Below are 19,428 nucleotides of genomic sequence, written 5' to 3' on the forward strand. Positions count from 1 at the left end.
ATTAGAGACTTGAGGATCTTGAATAAGACTGACTAATGGAGCTGGACTGAAGATTGGAGATTGAACGCTGAATTGTATTAAAGGAAGAAATTGAAGAGGTGAGAGTGTCTTGTTGACCGGAAGAGGATGTTTCCATACTACATCAACTTCCCTCGACTAAAAAGTACCCTTTGTTAACCTCCACCCATAGCAATTGGAGGACCACTACAACCTCGCGAGTCTCCACGCGGTCCAATAATTAACAGGATCGGGGGAATATTCGGATTAGAATACGATTGTTCAATGGGATACCTAAAACAGCGGAGACCGACGGTGGCCGCATTCGGCCAGAAGATCGACATTCCATCTGGGTGTCACATATGAGGGTCTAATGCACCATTTTGTCTATTTTATGCATTTTTTATTCACTAAAATACACTTCTGATCCAAGGTGGAACAGTATCTATTAGAAGTTCATCCGCATCACTCCCTCAAAGGCCACCAAGGCCATCGCGTTCGCCGGGAACGCCCTGAGGAAGCAAGGAACAAATCCTCGCCAGTATCCTCGCCAGCCACGCTCGTGGTAGACAGCTCGTGCGGCATCTTTCCAGCTGTGAAATTGTTTCTGACCGTCATTGAGTTTGCCGCCCAGTGGATCCACCATGAGCCGCTGCTTCACCACATCGGATGGGTAGGAGGTGAGCCAGAAGATCTGCGCCGAAATGCCTCCCGCCCAGAAGTTGATCACAGGCGCGGACATATCGCTGTTATGTTTCATGTAGCGGGTGAGAACGTCGTATGAGCCCCACCAAAAGAAAAAGAAGGAGCGGAAGAGAATGGTTGCGAAAAGACCGCGGTAAAGACCGCGAATGCCATGAGTACTCAACTGCGACTTGTTAGCTGGTGGTGGTCAAGGAGATAATGGCACTTGCACATACAATCTTGCGAAGACAGTCGATAGGCCCGCTGTACATCCGCTTGGTCTTGTCCGCAGCATATTGAACTTGTAATCGGGCCTTAATATGTTCGACAGGCGCAGCAATGAAGCTGACTGTTGTGCCTGCCAGGATACCCGCAATACCATGGCCGAAGGATGGAAGAGTCTTCAGGTCAGGCTGACTGCGACAGAAAGGGAGATAAGGACGGAGGTGGGATTTAGAGAATACGTTCTCGAGAAGTAATCGTCGGTAAAGTGTCAATGATCCAAGCATGCTGTTGATAGAATTAGTCCAAACTTCAAGATGAATTTGTTGTTCTGTCAACATAGGCAATACTCACACTGAGTCCATGACCATCCAACCGACCAGCGGTGGTGTCGCACCTTTGTATAGTCCCTTCAAGCCTTCCTTCCGTACTGTTTGTAATGTACAGTCCAAGGGTCCCTTAAAATGGCCATCCTTGCTAGTTTGAAGGCGAACTTTGACAGTGTCAAATCTGGGCAATGTCGTCAGTTACCGAAGATCTCGGGCAGAATATTTCAAAACGCGAAGAACGAGAATATGACATACGGATGTCCAACTATCAATCATATATGTTAGCCAATGACAATTATGAGAGGGTCCAAAACAGGATTTGCTTGTGACAGGCACAACGAATTTCCGCGTAGCTTCGACTTACCACTTAGCTTTGCGATGCCAGAGAAAACCCCCGCAACAAATCCCTTGTAATCCTTTTTGCTCGCCGCGCTTGGCGCGGGCGCAGACGTAGGTGAAGCCTGCACGGGCGCCTGCGCCGATGACATTCTTGAATCTGAACCGCGGAGCGGTGCGTCAGCGGCGCCTCGGTTTGTATTAGCGTGCAGTGCGTGCGACGGGCCAGAGACCAGATTAGGCGATGATTGAAACGGTCAGAAAGGTAGATGAGAAAGCTGGTGTGTCTGTGGAGATACTGGCACGGGAACTCTGGGGAATCTGGAGCAATTGAGGAGGTGAAGAGGAATGGTCGAGCTGCTTCTTCAAATTAAGTCCTCCGCCCCGCACTCGTTGATTCCTTCGGGGAGCGAGGGTGCACCTCCGGATCCGCTTTTCATGCCTGAGGCGAAAACGATCTTGGTGGCGCACGTACCTGAAAGTATAAAGTATGAAGTATATTCCCAGTGGAATAAGAGCATGGTGATAGAAAAAGGTTTGTCCTCACAAAAGCTGGAAATTGAAATCGTGGCTCATTGCTCGCTTTCGCTGCTGGCAAAATCAAAAGGGAATGGAGTAGACTCACTGGAGCAAGGGACGGGCAGAAAAGGCAGTCAGTGCTGTGGTGATAGGGACTACCCTACAGCCTACAAGTATGTGTTAGTGGCGCAGTGTCGGGGAGCGGGGTTAGTGCAGTACGGGCAGGGGGTGGGTAGGAAGGAGGTCACTATTGTCAGTTGTTAGCATGAGTTGCGAAGAAGTTTGCAGAGCCAGCAGGTCCAGCGAGCAATGAGCAGAGTCGTCCGAGCTGAAGTGGATAGCCAAAGCGTCACAAGGTGAGGGTGAGGACGAAAAGAGATGAGAGGATGGGGAATGAGAAGAAGAAAGGAAGTAAGAAGAAGAGGAAGGAACAGCAGGAACATGAAAAGGAAGGAATGAAGAGGGAGTCATTGTTCTTCCCTGTTTGGGATACGCCGCGTCCAAATATGGCATTCACTGCCTAAATGAAAGAGCCGCTCAGTGAATGACAAGACAACTTGGAAATGAAACCACGGTTTTGCAAGAGTGTATGATGCGTGTTTTTCTACACTATTTCTATAGCAGTTGAATGAGATAGGAATATAAATAGATCAATATCAGTGTCTTGAAATGCGAATGCGTTCGATAAGTAAAAACTTGGGGTATTATAGATACATGAATCATAAAGCGGAACGAACATCAAATCTGGGGCATATAGGGAAGTGGACTGTTCAGCCATGCCAACGAAGACTCATGCAAACCAATGCCAATTTGGTCTCTGTTTTAACCCCGGCAAATGCAAACTGAATGGAGGGGAGAATTCTGATCCACAAGAAAAGGACACAAATGGAAGAGAAAAAAGGGAAAAGGAAGAGAAGACATGATGAATAAATTCAAGACCAATATTTGATGCAGTAGCAGTAGCTGCAACAAATTGGCTAATCAGGAAAATGTCCCAGACAATCAATCACCGACTAAAAGCTGCTTTCCTCTTACGAGCCTTTTCATTCTCGCGAGCTATGAGCTTGTCGATCAGATCAGGAGAGGGACCGGACTGCTGTTTCCCACTCTCACGGGGAACACGGTGGTCCACTGTGGAGGAGCCGGCTGCCAGATAGTCATTGGCTTCAAGAGCCAAAGGTGTGACAGGCCCCGGGCTGCGAAGAGGGTCTAGACGGGGAGCCTCTGGACTCTCATGAGATGCTTCCAAGAGGTCCCGATATTGCCATTTCATATCGCGAGAACTAGATGATGGGCGGTAGTTGGGTTGGTGTCTTGATTGCCGCGGGGATGGGGGTTGACCGGTGCCATTGTGACCTGATGAACTGGACTGATAGACTGCAGGGTGGAAACGAGGTAGATTGCCGAGATGAAACCCTGGCATAGATTTTGCGGAATTTTGAGGATGGGAGCGAGAAGGTTGTGGGGAGCTGGGGCGTCGTGGAGACATGACGGGGGATCCAACTGGAGAGATAAAGGGCGAGTGGTCTGAACGCATTCTTGAATAACCCCGCGGGCGGTGGGTGGACGATTGAGGAGGGGAGAAGTGCCTGGACTTTGCCGATATTGAGGCACGCTCCCAGTCTTCAAAGTAGGAGTCCTTGTCAAAACGGCCGGTAAGCGGGGTGACCGGGAGATCGTCCTCGTAGATTGAACCACGACGAGTAGGGATTGGAATAGGACGAGTAGAAGACGAAAGAGAAAGAGAATCAAAGGCGTCTATTGGGGGATCGGAGCCTGATCGTCGGGCGGAGTAGCGTGGACGATGGCAAGACCGACGACGAGGGCGCAAGCGGGTATGATGAGGCCTCGGTGAAGGGGAAGGAGAGGGGGAAGGCGGATTATAAGCAGAGGAGGTAGCCGTTAAATCTCGCAGGGACGAAAGCGAAACAGGAGTGGGGTATCCGTGTTTAAGAAATAAACTCTCTAAATGATCGCGCGGACGATATGGCAGCGAAAGAGGGGAGACAGAGGAGAGGCCTAAGATGCAGGCGATCAGATATGGAATGAACAAGGGGAATGTCACACGTGTCGGAGTGGAGAAGGAATGTGTGAAATTTGTTTGTACTATGTACATTTGTACAGTACTGTAGTATAGTCACTACTAGTAAATCAGTCACTAGTATAATGGTAACTAGTGACCAGTAAACTAGTAACTAGCAACTATACTATGTACACAATGGGGGGGAATATACTTACTGTCGTGTGAAGTGAGGGACGAAGGATAAAAATCGGAGGATGACGAAGAAGACGGGAAAGAAGGACTGGCGGATTTCAGTTGTTTCCGCATCTGCGGCACTTTTGTTAGTCGTGCCTTCCTTTTATACAAAATTCCCACTTTGTATACGTAGTGAATGTGTGTGTGTGCGTGCCTTCCTCTTTCCTACTTTCCCGCGCATGGCGTCATGGCTCCACTTTCATCTTCAACTTCCTCCCACTCACTCCCTCACATAATTGTACACTCTCATATTCACACATGCAATACACACACACTTCCACTCACGCTCAATTCAATTGAGATATTCAACTAACATTGATTCCTGTCTCATTCCTCCCTCCCGGCTTTGCTCGGTTGGCGGCATTCAGCTGAATCCTGAGACTCTCTTGGTTTCCGTGATTCCCGTATTTCCGTGAATTCTGTTCTAGACCATAACACCCGGGTTTTCTAACTGTGGAGAACCAGTCGCAATTTGGGGGGGACCTCGCTAGTGGACGGGCCGACGCGACAAGTGCGGAATCGTTGTCTGGTCGCGGAGGATAATGTATGTATGTCGTGGTTATCAGAGCAAAAAAATTTCTTCTTTCCTTTCCATCCGAAAAGGAAGAACTCGAGTGAGGAGAAGGGGGAAAGTCCCCCCCTCTCTATATATAAATGACTTTTTTTTATCACTCCTTCTCTTCCACCAGGCACCGGTGAAACCCACCCCTCCTTTACACCCAGGTACACACCATTCTCCTCCACGCGGGACACCCGAATGACCTAGGTTATCTTCATCTGAAAATTCAGGGCACAGCAACACACACTTAAGTGATATTTCTCCATTACTTTCACAATTCGGATCATGCACCGTCCCGATCCAGTCGTAGTGGCGGACCCGAACTGAGTAAAGGTGGGTGACGATCCAAGCACCAGGGCGCGGTTGATCGTCCGGGGTCATGCGTGAAAGGTGACCATCCCGGTCATCCCGCAAAGTGATTCGCATGCGTCCGCGAATTTTGTGGCTGACATGACGGGCACTAACGACTACGCCAACAACCGTTCGGGGCCAAGCTAGTCTTGGTCAATGCTCCATACAAGGGCCTCGATCACGGTGGGATGTTGTATCCAGCCAACCACTATCCATCCTCACCTTCGATCTCTCTGATCAGCCGACACCTATCACCTCGCCAGGACTGAGGGAACCGCGCAATCTAACTGGCTACGATCCATGACGCATGTCACCTTTTCTTCCATTTTTCTCTTTTCTATTTCTACCCTGAGTGTAGATGTCTCGGCTAGGTGATGGGTGACGCGCCTTGATCGTGGCTCTGTTTACTACCCCACCACTCTCTCATATACAAATGAAGAATAACTATGAGTCAGGAGATGCTCAGTGCGCAGGACGGATGCAAGCAGACTTTCTTCACATCTAACTTCAAGCCTGCAAGACCGGATCGATCTGGTATCCAGTCGGCCAGACGTGTCGGGGACGCGCAGCACTTAGTCGCGATCGGCGAAAATTTGGCTGAAGACTGCTACCGCCGGTGCTTGATGGTGGGGACTGAGTCAAATCAGAGTTCAACTTTCCAATAGAACGAATGTAATCTGCCCTATCTGAGTCGTTTGTTGAATAGGAGGACACCATCAGTTTGGAGAGTGGCAGTAGAAGATTATGCATGTCGACAGTGCAGATAGATACTAACTGCCTCAGGATGGCCGGATGTTAGATCGGTGTAGCCTTTCCGATGATACCCCTGCATGACCTCCAGCCCTAATGCAAGTCAGACAGCCCTCACAAAAGAAGAGACCAAAACAAGGAACGGTTAGAAGGAGAGCCTACCATGCTGAGCAATGTGCCTATCGGCGATCCCATGAGACATTCGCTTCCCACGAACTCTCCGCAACCTTTCCCCGAGTAGAATAGCGTAGCGTTTAGCGCGCAGCTGAGGAAAATCATCTACTACTTTACAGTACATTAGTGCTGTACTTTGTAATCCAAGAATTCGGATATGCGAAGCAAGGATTAGAAGCTGATGAGAGGCGGGCAGAGCCGAGCCCTCTTGACTGTATACAGTGACCAATCTTGCCCATGTGGCATTCCAAGGTGGATATATCCACATTCCATTCGCTTTGGGATGAGTGAAGGTGATTTAATGTGATTCATGATACCAGTGGACTGAGCGTGCGTGATTTATAGGATGCCCGGGGGTAAGGTGAGACACTTGCTGGTAGATACTGAAGATGTCATCTACTTAGATACATGCCAGTGCTAGTTGCTTTGAATGATCGGCAGTCCTGTCTCAAGCTCTTCAGCTTGGTGCAAACAGATGTATAACTGCGCGTACCCTATGCTAGTCCGTGAAGAACTGCCAGTGCCCAGATGGAGGTATAAGGATGTACCATATTGTGGCGCTCTTCATCCGAGATGAATCCTCTGGGTAAAGGCCACAAAGAGACCCTTCAGATCAAGACTTCGCGTCAAAGGCTGTAACTTTCTTTGAAATCGATGATGACTGCGAAATGAGAACTGTCCCGAGTGAAATTTTTTTGGATATGTCAGCGTGGCGCATAAATGGACTACCTTGGTAGGTACCGAATTATATTCTACTTGGTCGCTTCAGGTGATGATGGGCATTTTTAATGGTACTAGAACAGTCGGTGATGTTGATTCAACAGAATCTTATGTAGATGACGTGCTAGGAATTTCGAGAAAGCATTGGGCTCTACAGTGGATAACCGATTTTTTGCCAGTGCCGGTTCGTGTTCTGTCTTTAGTACAATCCACATTTACTCGATTTCATGATTTATCATCACAAAAAAACGTAGAGACCGACAGACTAACTTATAATCATGTAGTCATACATGAGTTGAATAATCGACTCCGCTGTGCAGTATATAATTATATAAAGTGTTCGATGCCAACTATTACCCTTTTTTCAGTATCTTTTTTCGTGCTGTCTACATAATACATTACTACAAAATGCCCACTACTTTGATAACCGGAGCTACCGGCTTCATCGGCTCTCAAGTCACATTATCTGCCTTGAAAGCTGGCTATAATACTCGTCTCGTTATTCGTCGTGAAGAACAAGCTACCAAGCTCCGCACAATTTTCTCCCAATATGCCAGTCAACTTGACTTTGCTATTGTACCTGATATCACGGTTGCCGGTGCATTTACAAATGCTCTGCAGGGGATAGACTATGTCATCCACCTGGCTTCCCCGATACCAAGTGCGGGGACATCAGATCTGCTTACTCCGGCTATACATGGAACAGTCTCAGTCCTAGAATCAGCAGTCAAAATTCCCAGCATTCGGAAAGTCGTCATCACTGGCTCTGTTCTGTCTCTGGTTCCCCTGAAGCCGATCGGAGATGGCACTGTAATCACAGGTAAGGTCCCAATTTCATAAAGAAAAGACTCTATGTTAATCTCAAAATAGAAAACAATGATATCGATTTTACCATGGACCCTGGCCAGGTTCGCACACTTGACCCAATGTCTCAGTACCATGCCAGCAAGCTTGCTGCTCATAAGGCAACGTTAGATTTCTACACCGAGAAAAAGCCTTCCTTTGATATCGTGACTTTGCACCCTGTTTTTGTGTACGGACATAGTCTCGTCCAAGAAACCGCAGACCAACTCGGTGGCACAAACGGACTCCTTTTCCAATCTTTGTTTTCGGAGAAGCCATCGGCTGGACAATACCTGGGTGTGCATGTCGAAGATGTGGCTTCAGCGCATATCAAAGCTCTTGATGGCAATATCCGCGGTCTCCAATCTTACTTACTTGCCTCGCCGAGACGATCATGGAGTGAGGTGAAAGCCTTTGTCCAGTCGCAGTATCCATCTCTGCCCATCAAATTGGACGCGGCAGATGATAGGGTTACTTACACCGTGGATACAACAAGGGCAATGTCAGATTTGGGTATCCATTTCAAAGGAATGGAGCAGCAGGTTCAAGACGTGGTGGATCAGCAATTGAAGCTGCGACTGTAGGTATGCATTCGTTAATGGCTCTCCACCATCGGGCGAAATGTTTAGCTTCCGTGGACACGCCATCAAACCTAATTGTATTTAGCAAATCCCGATAATTTACTTGCAAGAGAAATCACACAATTTTTAAGAAAGAAGTCGTTGTAATTTGCGAATTAACGGTACATAGTGTAGGGACAGAAATTAGTTACAGCCTCATGGGAGTTAATTCGGTTAGCTGGCCGTACACTCCAATTGTGTAGATGTAGTCTATACTACTTTCGAAAATGATGCCCTGTGCTTACTTCGAAACCTTGTCAAAAATTTCCTATACTTTCTGTACCCATTCCGCTCGGCCAGACTAGCACTCATTTCATAATGATTGGAGCTTCTGCTGGGCGTGTAATCCATGATTAGCCCCGAGAATCGAAGCAACGGTACCCAACTACCTTCGAAATGAGATGAATGCAGAGAATGTGTTCAATTCATCGAGGCCAGACGGATGTCCAAACATAATTTTGGGCAGTTCGGGGTGCTACTTTAAGCTTGGCGTTATGAGCAGGCAATATTATCGCCACAAGTCATGATAGTAAGATGGGAAAGCATAAACAGTTCTTTATTAAGGAAAAAAACAAAAACAAAACAACCATGGCGTGAGATCGATTTGTCAGGCCTGGTTATACTAGTAATCTTACTTTCGCTGTCTACACTAACAAGGTTTCTATCTTCCTTGATAATAAAGCTCTAGAATTCTTTGAACTAGCTCATTTTGGAACTGACAATAGTCAAACTAATAATATTGAACAACGAGCTAGATGAGATCCGCTGATGTAATGGCCATTCCAGGGATGACTTGGGTCTAGTATCAGTATAAAAAAGAACTATCTCTTAATATCTGGCAAACTTATGGTAAGATAAAATATATCTCGTCCTCTACAAAATCGAAGATCCTATTGCAAGACCGATATGAAGACCATCTCTCAATCATGTATTTGCTGGGCTTTATCATCTATCTTTTCATATTAGCATTTCCAACTGTAGCACATTAGAATGAACATTCTAGGTAGTATGTTCATTACTATGAGCGCTGAGGATATAATGCGAAAATCAACCACGTCTCAAAAATGCCATCAAAGTGTGACGAAGTTCCACCAGGACCGCTGGACTGCCAACCTAGCTCGTCGTTGGCATGCTGATTATACTACGTATACTATCTACACCGAAGCACCTTATTATGAAGCAATCAAAAACGGCACTTGTGTCCTAACCCCGGAAGGAATCTCGGGACCTTATGTATACCCTCCTTCTCAGAAGTTGAGAAAAGATATGACAGAGAATCAGCAAGGAGTTCCTTTGTGTTTAGATATCGGTGTCATTGATTTGGAGTCTTGTAAACCTCTCAGGGACGTCCTAGTTGATATATTGCACTGCAATGCAACTGGCTCATACTCCAGTTTTATCGGAATCTCACCCAACACGCCATTTCCATTCTTGCTGCAACAGTTGAATATATCCAACTATACTATGGGACTGACAGACCTCCATACCGATAATGCAACTTGGCTCAGGGGAATCTGGCCTACCAACAAGAACGGAATCATGGAGATGAAAACTGTCTTTCCGGGTCGGTAACAGATATTGGCGTATCAATACGAGGCCCGGGCTAATCAACATCCAGGATTTTATGCCAATCGAACTATCCATATTCACGTACAGGTACATACCAAATGGAAATTACGTGGAAATGGCACAACTGCCGCTGGCCTTACGGTTAGGTTAGTACCGGTCAGATCTATTTTACCGAAAAGGGTTCTGCAAAGGTCATCATGTCCTTGGGGCCGTATGCGTCCCTTACTCAAATATTACGAACAAAAAATGACGAGGATCCTTTCTTCTCGATGGATTCCGAAGATGGATTTAATCCTATTTTTATTGTTGTTCCTATTCAGCATCACGATGTTGCTCAAGGAATGATTGGGTATATTACTCTTGGAATCGACGCCAGACTGATCCTTGGGATGGTGGTCATTGAATTCTTATTTGACATACCTTTGGCACTAGCGTTACTAGCAAGATTGAATCTACACTATCAGATATTCATGGACTGGGTATATCTGAATTTGGAGGTTTTGTGTGAATTACGCCATCGGACCATATAAGGGAGCAAATTCAAGCGCCCGAAAGCCTCAAATGCAACACCGCTGCTACCTGCGCAGGGGGCTGATCATCCCCGCACCAGTCGCCAACCAATCCAATGTCAATCGGTGTAAAACAGCCCCCCCTCATCGTCCATTATCAACGCTATCAGATTTGCAAAGGCCCGATATTTCTCCCATTGTACTACCGCGTGCACTATGGTCACCCGGATTGACTTCTGCTTTCCAGTCAAAGAGCTTTCCGATGACTTGGTTAAGTTGACGCCATTCAAAGTAAGCATTGATCATTGAATGAAACATAGGCCTCGTGACTCACAAGAGAAGACAAACAAGCATGCAGGGCCGTTCTTCCGTGGATCTAAGGATCACCCAGAACTATTTAGGTACATGTCTATAGGACCATTTGATTCGGAGAAAGAGTTCGTGTCCGTCTTCATAGATGATTTTGTCAATACGAAATCGTCTGTCGCATGCTTCGCAATTATCGACAAGAAAAAGTCGCCATCGGACGCCGATAATGAAGGGGAAGTTGCTGGAATGGTGTCATATATGGCTGCTTCTGAGGTTCATCTATCTGCCGAAGTCGGATATATCATCATTCTCCCCCTTACCAACGAACCCACGTCACAACCCATGCAATCGGTCTGCTCCTTCATTATGCTTTGGATAGCCCGGTAGAAGGCGGACTTGGTCTTCGTCGGATGCAATGGCTCGCTGATCCCCCGAACAAGGCGTCATTAAATGCAGCTCAACGAATGGGTTTCCATCTGGAGGGTATTCTTCGGTGGAATAAGATTGTCCATGATGCTGATTCAAGGGGGAAAGTTCATAATGGACGCGAGAGGCCACCGTATGGGGAGCAAAAGGACGGAGGCAGAGATACGGCATATCTATCTATTTGCTGGGATGATTGGTTAGGTGGGAAAAGAGAGATCGTTGATAAACTTATGGCCAGATAATTCCGGCAGTATTATTAGTACCAACGTAACAAGTCGTTACTTCTATTCCTCTTGAATGAATACGACTTCCAAAGTCATATTCTAATAAATATACAACCGAATCGACCGACTAAAGAAAAGATTGTACTACGTACGTAACCAGTGGCTGAATCCCAAAGTGAAGACTTGGATTAAAGTCATCCCGGATCATGTAATAAACTTTAATAATGCTAATACTCTCCTTTAAAGTCCAATTAGTCTAGTTATATTCCATTTGACTTTTATTGAAGGTCAAGATCTTCGAAACCAGGTGCTGTTGCATTCTAATGTGGCGAAATGTCGAGCTCCTGCGAGGGGAAAAGGTGACAAAAGCCGAGTATCTGGTCAAATCACGAAAGAGAAACTCTTCTAAATCATCAATTTCAGTTTCAAGTTTACAGTTGAATCCTCAAATCTGCGAGGTTAAACTCGGTGCGACTGTGGCTGACCAACGAAACTCGTACTCGTATCCAACCTGTCATCTTCCCCTCACCACTACCGCCAGACACATTTTTTCAAACATCCTGTCAAATAATCGCAAGGCCGACTAAACATCTTTATCATATTCTCAAGATGGGAATGAAGGCACGCTGTCAATGCTCCAAGGTTGAATTCACCACGTCGACCGACAAGCCCTTGGCCCTTTATGCGTGCCACTGCACCGAGTGCAGACACCAGAGTGCATCCGCCTTCGGAATCACTGCTATTTTCCCTTACTTTGAGCTTCCAGAATCAGTGTCTGATTTGGTGGGAAGCTTTACTCGCATCACTCTAAAGGGCCGAGAGATGGAATGCTTGTTTTGCAAAAAGTGCGGAGCTCGTTTGTTGCACCGATTTCGACATTTCGTCCCCGCGCCTGGTCAGAAAGCTGATCCAAAGGCGACAACCAATGTGAAAGGCGGATGTCTGGAAGGTTTAGATAAGGAAATGATGAAAGATGTCATCCATATTTGGACTCAGCATGCAATCGTCGACATCCCAGAAGGTGCACAGCAATGGGAGGCAGAGCCTGGAATGCCACCTAATCCACTTGAGCGTTAAAAGACTTGTCAGTTGAATGATCTATTGAAGAATTTGATGGGCTTTGACAATATTGTACGTTTCGAGTTTTGCGGCTAAATTGCACTTTCATTCTGTAAGGTATATACGAAATGGTATCAAGTCTGTCAGGCATAGCTTATCGCTTTCAGCCCACAACACAACTCCAGCCATTGTCAACGGCAATGCAAGCACCGTTAATGATACTGGCCCCCTTTCCATAAGTCAGGCTAGTACAGAAGCCGGCTACCTCATTTACATCACACATCGGAGCATTCACGGCTTCGAAGACGGATTTAAACTTTTGCATGCCGTCCATATTCACTCCGTTCTGGAACACATCAGCAATATTGGTATTCATGCCGCCCATCATGAGCGCATTGCACTTGATGCCCTTGTCACCGTAGAAGGCGGCAGTATTCTTGGTCAGACCAACAAGACCATGCTTACTGGCTGTATAAGCAGCACCTGTATACAGTGTTAGATGAATTAGTAAAGGGGAAAGTGAATAATCGCTTCACGTACCACCAGCCCATCCAGCTCGGCCTGCCACAGATGTAATGTTGATAATTCGGCCGTCAGGGGTAGGTTGCTCCAGCATATTGCGAACGGCCAGTTTGCTCAAAACAAATGGTGCCGTGAGATTCAGAGCCATAACACGATCCCATTGATCGTATTCGAGGTCACCGACGGGATTGAAAGTGTCCATTATGGCGGCATTGTTAACCAACACGTCGATCTTTCCAAACGTGTCCACCAATTCGGCGAAGAGGGTCTCCACCTCATTTGTCTTCGTGATGTCAGCTTTGATGGCCTTCAGTGATCCTTTAGAGGACAGTTCAACGGATGTTTCTTGAAGACAATTTTCGTTGATGTCGCAGATGACGACGTTGGCTCCTGCCTCAAGGAAATGGCCAGCGATTGCTTTTCCAAGGCCACCGCCGCCGCCAGTGACAAGACATGTCTTACCAGCTAGAATTTGCTGAGTAGTATTCATTCCGGTCATTGTGTCCTGTAGATACGGCCTTGTGGCAGGGAAAGAAATTGAAATACCGGGGTAAATCGCGAAGTAATTTACGGGGAAAATAGGGGATCAACTGTTTATATATGACCCTTGAATTGTGTGAAACGGAAAGCGGATAGGACCCCTTCCGGTAAATCTTGTGAGTTGCGAAGAACATTGCCGTTGGTGCTTGTTGCTCGGCCTCTTCGTTTCCTGTGGTGAAATTTGTCGGACCATCTTAAGGATGTTCAAGCTGCCGAGTCGTATTGATAATACAGTGGACGACATCGATGTGTATGGAGGAGTATCCAAATATAAGACTTGAGAATGGAAGATAAAATTATGGTTCAAGTCTTTCCTGAGAATCTAACATATAAGTAGCAGCTTCTTCTATGCATAGGAACGAATATAAAGTTGGTCAGTCGACATATGCATGAACGATCTTGACAAAGTACAGACGTGCAGGTACATCCTTGTTGTATTCGAAAATTACAGCCTGCTGACTCGCCGGAACCTTGCACTTCCGAAGCCCTAAGCCCTAAGCCCTATTTTGGATGTTATCTTTCTGCCTCAGGCCATACATCGGCCCGGCGCCGTTCTTCTATCCGGCTGGGGACAGCCGATAAGAACTCTTCAGAATCAAACAAGAAGGCCTGATTTTTTCGTTGGTAAATAATGACCTTGGCTGGAATTTCTTGTCGGGATCATGACCGAGCGAGATTTGTGTTTATCATTGACTTGGTTAACAAGAGTAATCTCAGGAGATGTGAAGGAACTTCGTCATTTCTTATTACACAATTCTCGAGGTAAACCCTCCTTGAGACTTTCAATGGGAAGATAGTGACATTCAGATCTGGCGGATCTTCGACAAATGACAGGTTCTCCGACTCTGGCTTATCGGTAGGCGTCGAAGGCATGAACTTACTCCCCGCAAACATCCCGAGAAGGTTCGCTCGTTGACCGGGATTTAGCATGCCGGTCTCCACTGCTGTCGCGCAGACCTTCTCGATAAGGAAGTTTATGGGGCACATCTATCTTATCGCACATGGACTGTTGCAACTATGTATGTAGTCTTGCTGGGGTTATCTAGAAGTCAAGACATACGGGGAAGTATGAATGTGAATCAGTATCATCGAGAGTTTAAAGTAAGGGGTGTCACCCACTCCTGACCGAGGAAGCTCTTCTGGCTGTATCGCAGAATAGAGCAAGACAGTTGCCACCATGTCAAACGACGATGATAATGAGCGAGTCTTCAAAGGCACCACCACCGAAGATGTCAGACTTGAGGATTTGGGCTATGAGCAAGGTGAGATCTTTGATATTCGAAGAGCGAAATCTCGCTTAGCAGGAGAAAGTATACTAACGGCCCTCTAGAGCTCAAGCGTTCATTCGGCCTATTGAGCATGATTGGTTTCAGTTTTAGCGTTGTGACATCGTAAGAGACCTATCATAGCATGTATGACTATAACGACGTGTCACTAAAAACTCAATAGATGGACAGCCTTGAGTGGCGTATTCATTGTGGGCGTTAACTCTGGCGGCCCCCCTGTGATGATATTCAGTTTTATAGGAGTTTCACTTCTTACGTTGGCCGTTGCTATCCCCATGGCTGAAATGTGTTCGATGTACCCGGTTGCAGGTGGCCAGTATTCATGGGTAGCGGCTCTAACTCCCACTAAATATGCGCGGGGTCTCTCATACGTGACGGGATGGTTTATGCTCATTGGTATGTTTTGCTACATTGATAACATGCATGACAAGCACTTGTTTAAGCTAACTCAGCTAAGGTCTCCTTGCAATGGGAGCGACAAACAACTATATTGCCTCGAATTTTGTACTCGGCATGGCTAACTTGATATTCCCGGAATATACTATTGAGCGATGGCAGACAGTCTTAGTGGCGTATTTGGTTATCTTGCTCTCCGCTGCCGTCAATATCTGGGGATCTCACTTGCTCCATCGTATTTCGAAGTTTATCTTGATCTGGAATGTGTTCTCTTTTGTCGTCGTGACAGTCACACTTCTTGCGACTAACGACCGCAAGCAGTCGGCTTCATTTGTGTTTCAAGACTTTCAAAATACAACTGGCTTCGGTACCGGGATGGCGGCCATCATCGGTATCTTGCAAGCCTGCTTTGGTATGTGCTGTTATGATGCACCTTCGCATATGACAGAGGAGATGAAATCGGCATCTAAGGAGGCTCCAAAGGCTATTGTGCTCGCTGTTGTTCTAGGTGCTGTCACTGGATTCGTCTTCCTTTTGACCCTCTGCTTTTGCATCGGAGATATTGCAGAGACTGCCAACAGTAGTACCGGAGTCCCTGTGATACAAATTATATATGACTCTACTGGAAATAAGGCCGCCACTTGCATACTTTCAAGCATGATTGCAGTGATTGTCATCGTGGCTGGGAACAATATCCTTGCCGAGGGCTCCCGATCCGTCTACGCATTCGCTCGTGACAATGGCCTTCCATTCTCCAAGTTTTTCAGCAAAGTGGAAAAGAAGAGCCAAGTTCCGGTCAATGCTATTCTACTTACATTAGCGGTGCAGATGGCTCTCGATGCTATCGAATTTGGCACAACAACCGGCTTTGAAACCGTGATTTCCATCGCAACGGAAGGCTTCTGTAAGTCGATCCAAGGTTTATAATGAATTGATGAAAGAATACTACTGATACTGAACGCTAGACCTCTCCTATGCAATGGCTCTCTTTAGTCGACTTTTGGGTTACTTTACTGGTCATGTTACCAAGATGGAAGGCCCCTACTCATTCTCTACGCCTGTATCCATCGGCCTCAATGTATTCGGACTCATCTTTCTGCTATTTGCGTCTATTACCTTCAATTTCCCGAGTACGGCGCCAGTAGATCATCAGTCTATGAACTATACCAGCGCAGCTATTGGTGTTGTCGGCCTGCTTAGTATAATAACTTGGATCACGACTGGACGGAAAAATTTCACTGGCCCGGGTGCTGTCAGCTTCCTGAGAGGAGAGCAGACTAAACAGAGCGCCCCGCAAGGTACGGCATCACAGGCCGAGAAGAAAATCTAGTATTTTTTATCTAGAAAAGTGTATACTAATACTAGTACTGATATTGGGAAATATGGGCAAATACTAGGGCCACGGACAGCATTAAGCTGCATGTATAATCTGAGTCGTACAACGATACGATACTATGACTTGGTCTTATGTTATGTTTCTCTAAGTAGATCCAAATTCTAAATCCCATTGAAGTTCAGACTTTGAGATTTCGACCAAGAAATCCAGTCATTATATTGCAGGATCTCGAGGTAGAAGGTGACATAGACTGCAACAACATGCACTTGGCTCTGAAACACGCAGAAAATCAACGGTACTGATATGACTTTCAATAGAACAATTCTGATTCGTGGCCTCTAATGCTCATTGCTCAAGTTCAACACTTCTATCGACAGGTTTGTATGCACACTCAATTTCTTGCCACGTCCTTCATTCTCTTAGTGACCTATCCAAGCCTTTTGCAATTGGCGCAGGCACATAACGGTCAAATGGGATAATGAGGCTGATTCGTAGGTCACAACGACGACAAAAAGTCCGTATTTGTTCAACTGTATCTACAATAAACTAAATTGTGATACCTACAAAGCTGCTCTCGTGAAGAACTTGGAGGCAACAGGAAATCAACAGTTAATGGTCTACTCCAGGCTCATTCTATAATGCAAATCAGAAGTAGAGAGCGAAGAGAGAAGCCCCAGAGAAAACTATGGCAACCTTGACAGAGTTCAGCCCCCGAAATCCTGTGCACAGTTATCTTTGGAAAGTTGGTCCCAAAGCCTCAAGAATTATTTGGCTCCCAACTTGAAGTTGTCGGCCTGAGCTCCTCTAGGACATGGAGGATGTATCGGCTCCGATTTACAACCCGAGTGAGACTTATCATCCACGCAATGGGGAGAGCATTGCAGTAATACGATGGAGTATGTAGACATCCCGAGTAAGTCATGCATACATGGAAGGCTCTGGCCTTTTTACCTAGCATATTTTATCTAATGACATCCGTTGCCACAAGGCAACTGGATCCGTTGAGAGGAACCCAGACAGTATTATCCAGGTAGTATAAGCGATGTGCGCGCCGTGTGGCATTGGTGTGTCATACACTCTATGGCCTTATCCTTGGCATGCTGTGAGCACGGGATTTATATTAAATACGAGCATCATGGTGAGCCAAGAACTTTCCGATTTGAACGAAGTACGTGGCCCTTCTCTAGCAGGGATTCCTTTTCCCGAGTCATCGGATCGGCCTTTTCCATCCTTGGATGTACTAATAGGATCGCCCGTGGTCCCATAGCTGGTGAGATCGATACTAGTGCACCTCTTAATACTACCACCACTGCATACATAAAGTACTCCAACAATTTTAGCGCCGATGCTTCCCGTTCTCCAGTCGCTGCAAACCCTTGGGAAATACTGCATTGTCCAGGCAATTTTAGCTCATGATTCTATCCAATCTGACTTGTATATGAACCAGATTTCGTACTGCGACTGTTCCTCAGGATTTTGTCATCGCTTAACATCAAGCTTGGACCTGCACCCTTCGGCACTAGCAGCCGGAACTCAATTCGTAGGGCTAGATGATCATATGAATGGTGAATATCATTCAACTTACCGACGGCGACGATGACGGGCTGAGCCAGCTGACACGAGAAAATCCTCGCCAGCCCTACCCCACCTGTTGACGTGGCTCGTATAGTTAGTTATACAGTAGAACGGTTGATCTTACAGATCGCTTGGGGCCCACTCCAATGCATGATGCAGCCACGATCTGAACAGAAATGACCTGAGCGTAGACTATTTCATACTATCCTTGAAGGTGCATATTTAGGAAATCCCGGGAAATCTAAGCCGAGTCTTCGCGCATTTGGGTTGATCTGTGGACTCAATATAATCTTTCGGCTCGTAAAGGCTTAGTAGACAATACATTCTCTTGGCAGCTAGCTCTTGACATTCTCACATCCGGTAATCTTGGAACTAACTACTTCCAAGAGATAGGTATTCACACGACAACTGCATACAATCAATATTGATTATTCTAAAGCTTCGCCACCCCCATATATCCCCATCCCGCCGGGGGTTCAGGGCAAAACAGAATTGGTTGACGGCTCAATAGTCCGCAACGTGACCAGCGTCTTTCCGGTTTCTGATTGATCTGCCGAGCTCCATGATAACGCATACCACCCGTTCGAGGTTTGCTCCGCATAAAAAGTGGCACCGTCAACATTGGTCATTACGTATCGCCCATATAGCCACCACACATTGGTCAGCTTTCCACTGCTTTTCTCTGTAGATGAGGCAAAGCCGACTTTGTCCGTGCCGTCATTCGAAATGTATAGGACTTCATCGCTCAACGCCTTCGCTTTGTTTTCGGAATGCGCGGTGAATGTATTTCCACTGGAGCTAGTTGCATCGGACACAGTGACTAAGAAATTTGAGTCAATATGTTTGTACCAAGCGAAGATGAGACGTATAAGTATACTGGGGAGACACATACAGTAGACTGGCAGTATGTCGGTTGAGTTGGTCTGAGTTGGATCACCTATCACAGCGGCGCCTTGGATACTGTTTGTAAGTAGTAATCCATAGGAGCGAGCTCGGATCTGTCAACGAGAATAGGTACGCACCATCTGAGTAGTATACCTGCAGACCACTGATATGATCACCGAAAGCATATATGTTGAACTGCTGGGCACGCTTCTCGTGTGGTCGAGCAGAACCAATGGAGAACAGAGCTGTAAAGACCAAAGCAAATAGAGGAGGAAAGGAAAGCATGGCTTAGTATAGCCTTCAGACAAGAAGCCTGTGGAGGTTTGCAGGCCTAAACTTGGTCCGAAGATAGTAAGTGAATCTGAGAGGAGTTTCAGTGAATGAAAAAATCGCAAAAGGCGTACGGAGTGAACTCAGGGAGGTGCAAGAGT

The 19,428-nt window shown here is 46.4% G+C and overlaps 10 protein-coding genes across 10 annotated transcripts; 4 read left to right on the forward strand and 6 right to left on the reverse strand.

Moving 5' to 3' along the window:
- Positions 1–445: 445 nt before the first annotated feature.
- N7469_004861 (uncharacterized protein) lies at positions 446–1,720 on the reverse strand (the record flags this gene model as incomplete). Its single annotated transcript, XM_056643781.1, has 5 exons — positions 446–865; positions 918–1,191; positions 1,258–1,413; positions 1,488–1,497; positions 1,597–1,720. The coding sequence occupies 5 exons, from the start codon at positions 1,718–1,720 to the stop codon at positions 446–448; spliced, it is 984 nt and encodes a 327-aa protein (XP_056503193.1).
- A 213-nt stretch (positions 1,721–1,933) lies between these two features.
- On the reverse strand, positions 1,934–2,558 carry N7469_004862 (uncharacterized protein; the record flags this gene model as incomplete). Its single annotated transcript, XM_056643782.1, has 2 exons — positions 1,934–2,043; positions 2,336–2,558. The coding sequence occupies 2 exons, from the start codon at positions 2,556–2,558 to the stop codon at positions 1,934–1,936; spliced, it is 333 nt and encodes a 110-aa protein (XP_056503194.1).
- A 535-nt stretch (positions 2,559–3,093) lies between these two features.
- N7469_004863 (uncharacterized protein) lies at positions 3,094–4,416 on the reverse strand (the record flags this gene model as incomplete). Its single annotated transcript, XM_056643783.1, has 2 exons — positions 3,094–4,106; positions 4,326–4,416. The coding sequence occupies 2 exons, from the start codon at positions 4,414–4,416 to the stop codon at positions 3,094–3,096; spliced, it is 1,104 nt and encodes a 367-aa protein (XP_056503195.1).
- A 1,345-nt stretch (positions 4,417–5,761) lies between these two features.
- On the reverse strand, positions 5,762–6,004 carry N7469_004864 (uncharacterized protein; the record flags this gene model as incomplete). Its single annotated transcript, XM_056643784.1, has 1 exon — positions 5,762–6,004. One exon carries the CDS (start codon positions 6,002–6,004, stop codon positions 5,762–5,764), a length of 243 nt encoding a protein of 80 aa, XP_056503196.1.
- A 1,302-nt stretch (positions 6,005–7,306) lies between these two features.
- N7469_004865 (NAD-dependent epimerase/dehydratase) lies at positions 7,307–8,325 on the forward strand (the record flags this gene model as incomplete). The annotated part of the gene is made up of 2 exons (XM_056643785.1): positions 7,307–7,718; positions 7,769–8,325. The coding sequence occupies 2 exons, from the start codon at positions 7,307–7,309 to the stop codon at positions 8,323–8,325; spliced, it is 969 nt and encodes a 322-aa protein (XP_056503197.1).
- Positions 8,326–10,655: 2,330 nt separating this feature from the next.
- On the forward strand, positions 10,656–11,135 carry N7469_004866 (GNAT family N-acetyltransferase; the record flags this gene model as incomplete). Its single annotated transcript, XM_056643786.1, has 2 exons — positions 10,656–10,714; positions 10,760–11,135. The coding sequence occupies 2 exons, from the start codon at positions 10,656–10,658 to the stop codon at positions 11,133–11,135; spliced, it is 435 nt and encodes a 144-aa protein (XP_056503198.1).
- An 872-nt stretch (positions 11,136–12,007) lies between these two features.
- N7469_004867 (GFA family protein) lies at positions 12,008–12,475 on the forward strand (the record flags this gene model as incomplete). The annotated part of the gene is made up of 1 exon (XM_056643787.1): positions 12,008–12,475. One exon carries the CDS (start codon positions 12,008–12,010, stop codon positions 12,473–12,475), a length of 468 nt encoding a protein of 155 aa, XP_056503199.1.
- Positions 12,476–12,620: 145 nt separating this feature from the next.
- Positions 12,621–13,478, reverse strand: N7469_004868 (SDR family NAD(P)-dependent oxidoreductase; the record flags this gene model as incomplete). Its single annotated transcript, XM_056643788.1, has 2 exons — positions 12,621–12,940; positions 12,998–13,478. The coding sequence occupies 2 exons, from the start codon at positions 13,476–13,478 to the stop codon at positions 12,621–12,623; spliced, it is 801 nt and encodes a 266-aa protein (XP_056503200.1).
- A 1,218-nt stretch (positions 13,479–14,696) lies between these two features.
- N7469_004869 (putative GABA permease) lies at positions 14,697–16,531 on the forward strand (the record flags this gene model as incomplete). The annotated part of the gene is made up of 5 exons (XM_056643789.1): positions 14,697–14,781; positions 14,850–14,910; positions 14,969–15,201; positions 15,263–16,105; positions 16,167–16,531. The coding sequence occupies 5 exons, from the start codon at positions 14,697–14,699 to the stop codon at positions 16,529–16,531; spliced, it is 1,587 nt and encodes a 528-aa protein (XP_056503201.1).
- A 2,057-nt stretch (positions 16,532–18,588) lies between these two features.
- Positions 18,589–19,282, reverse strand: N7469_004870 (uncharacterized protein; the record flags this gene model as incomplete). Its single annotated transcript, XM_056643790.1, has 3 exons — positions 18,589–18,932; positions 19,005–19,064; positions 19,135–19,282. 3 exons carry the CDS (start codon positions 19,280–19,282, stop codon positions 18,589–18,591), a joined length of 552 nt encoding a protein of 183 aa, XP_056503202.1.
- Positions 19,283–19,428: the final 146 nt, after the last annotated feature.

The sequence above is a fragment of the Penicillium citrinum genome (genome assembly GCF_028827155.1).
Source record: "Penicillium citrinum strain IBT 23319 chromosome Unknown utg000003l:1.0-4596430.0:1.0-4598250.0, whole genome shotgun sequence".
Lineage (NCBI taxonomy): Eukaryota > Fungi > Ascomycota > Eurotiomycetes > Eurotiales > Aspergillaceae > Penicillium > Penicillium citrinum.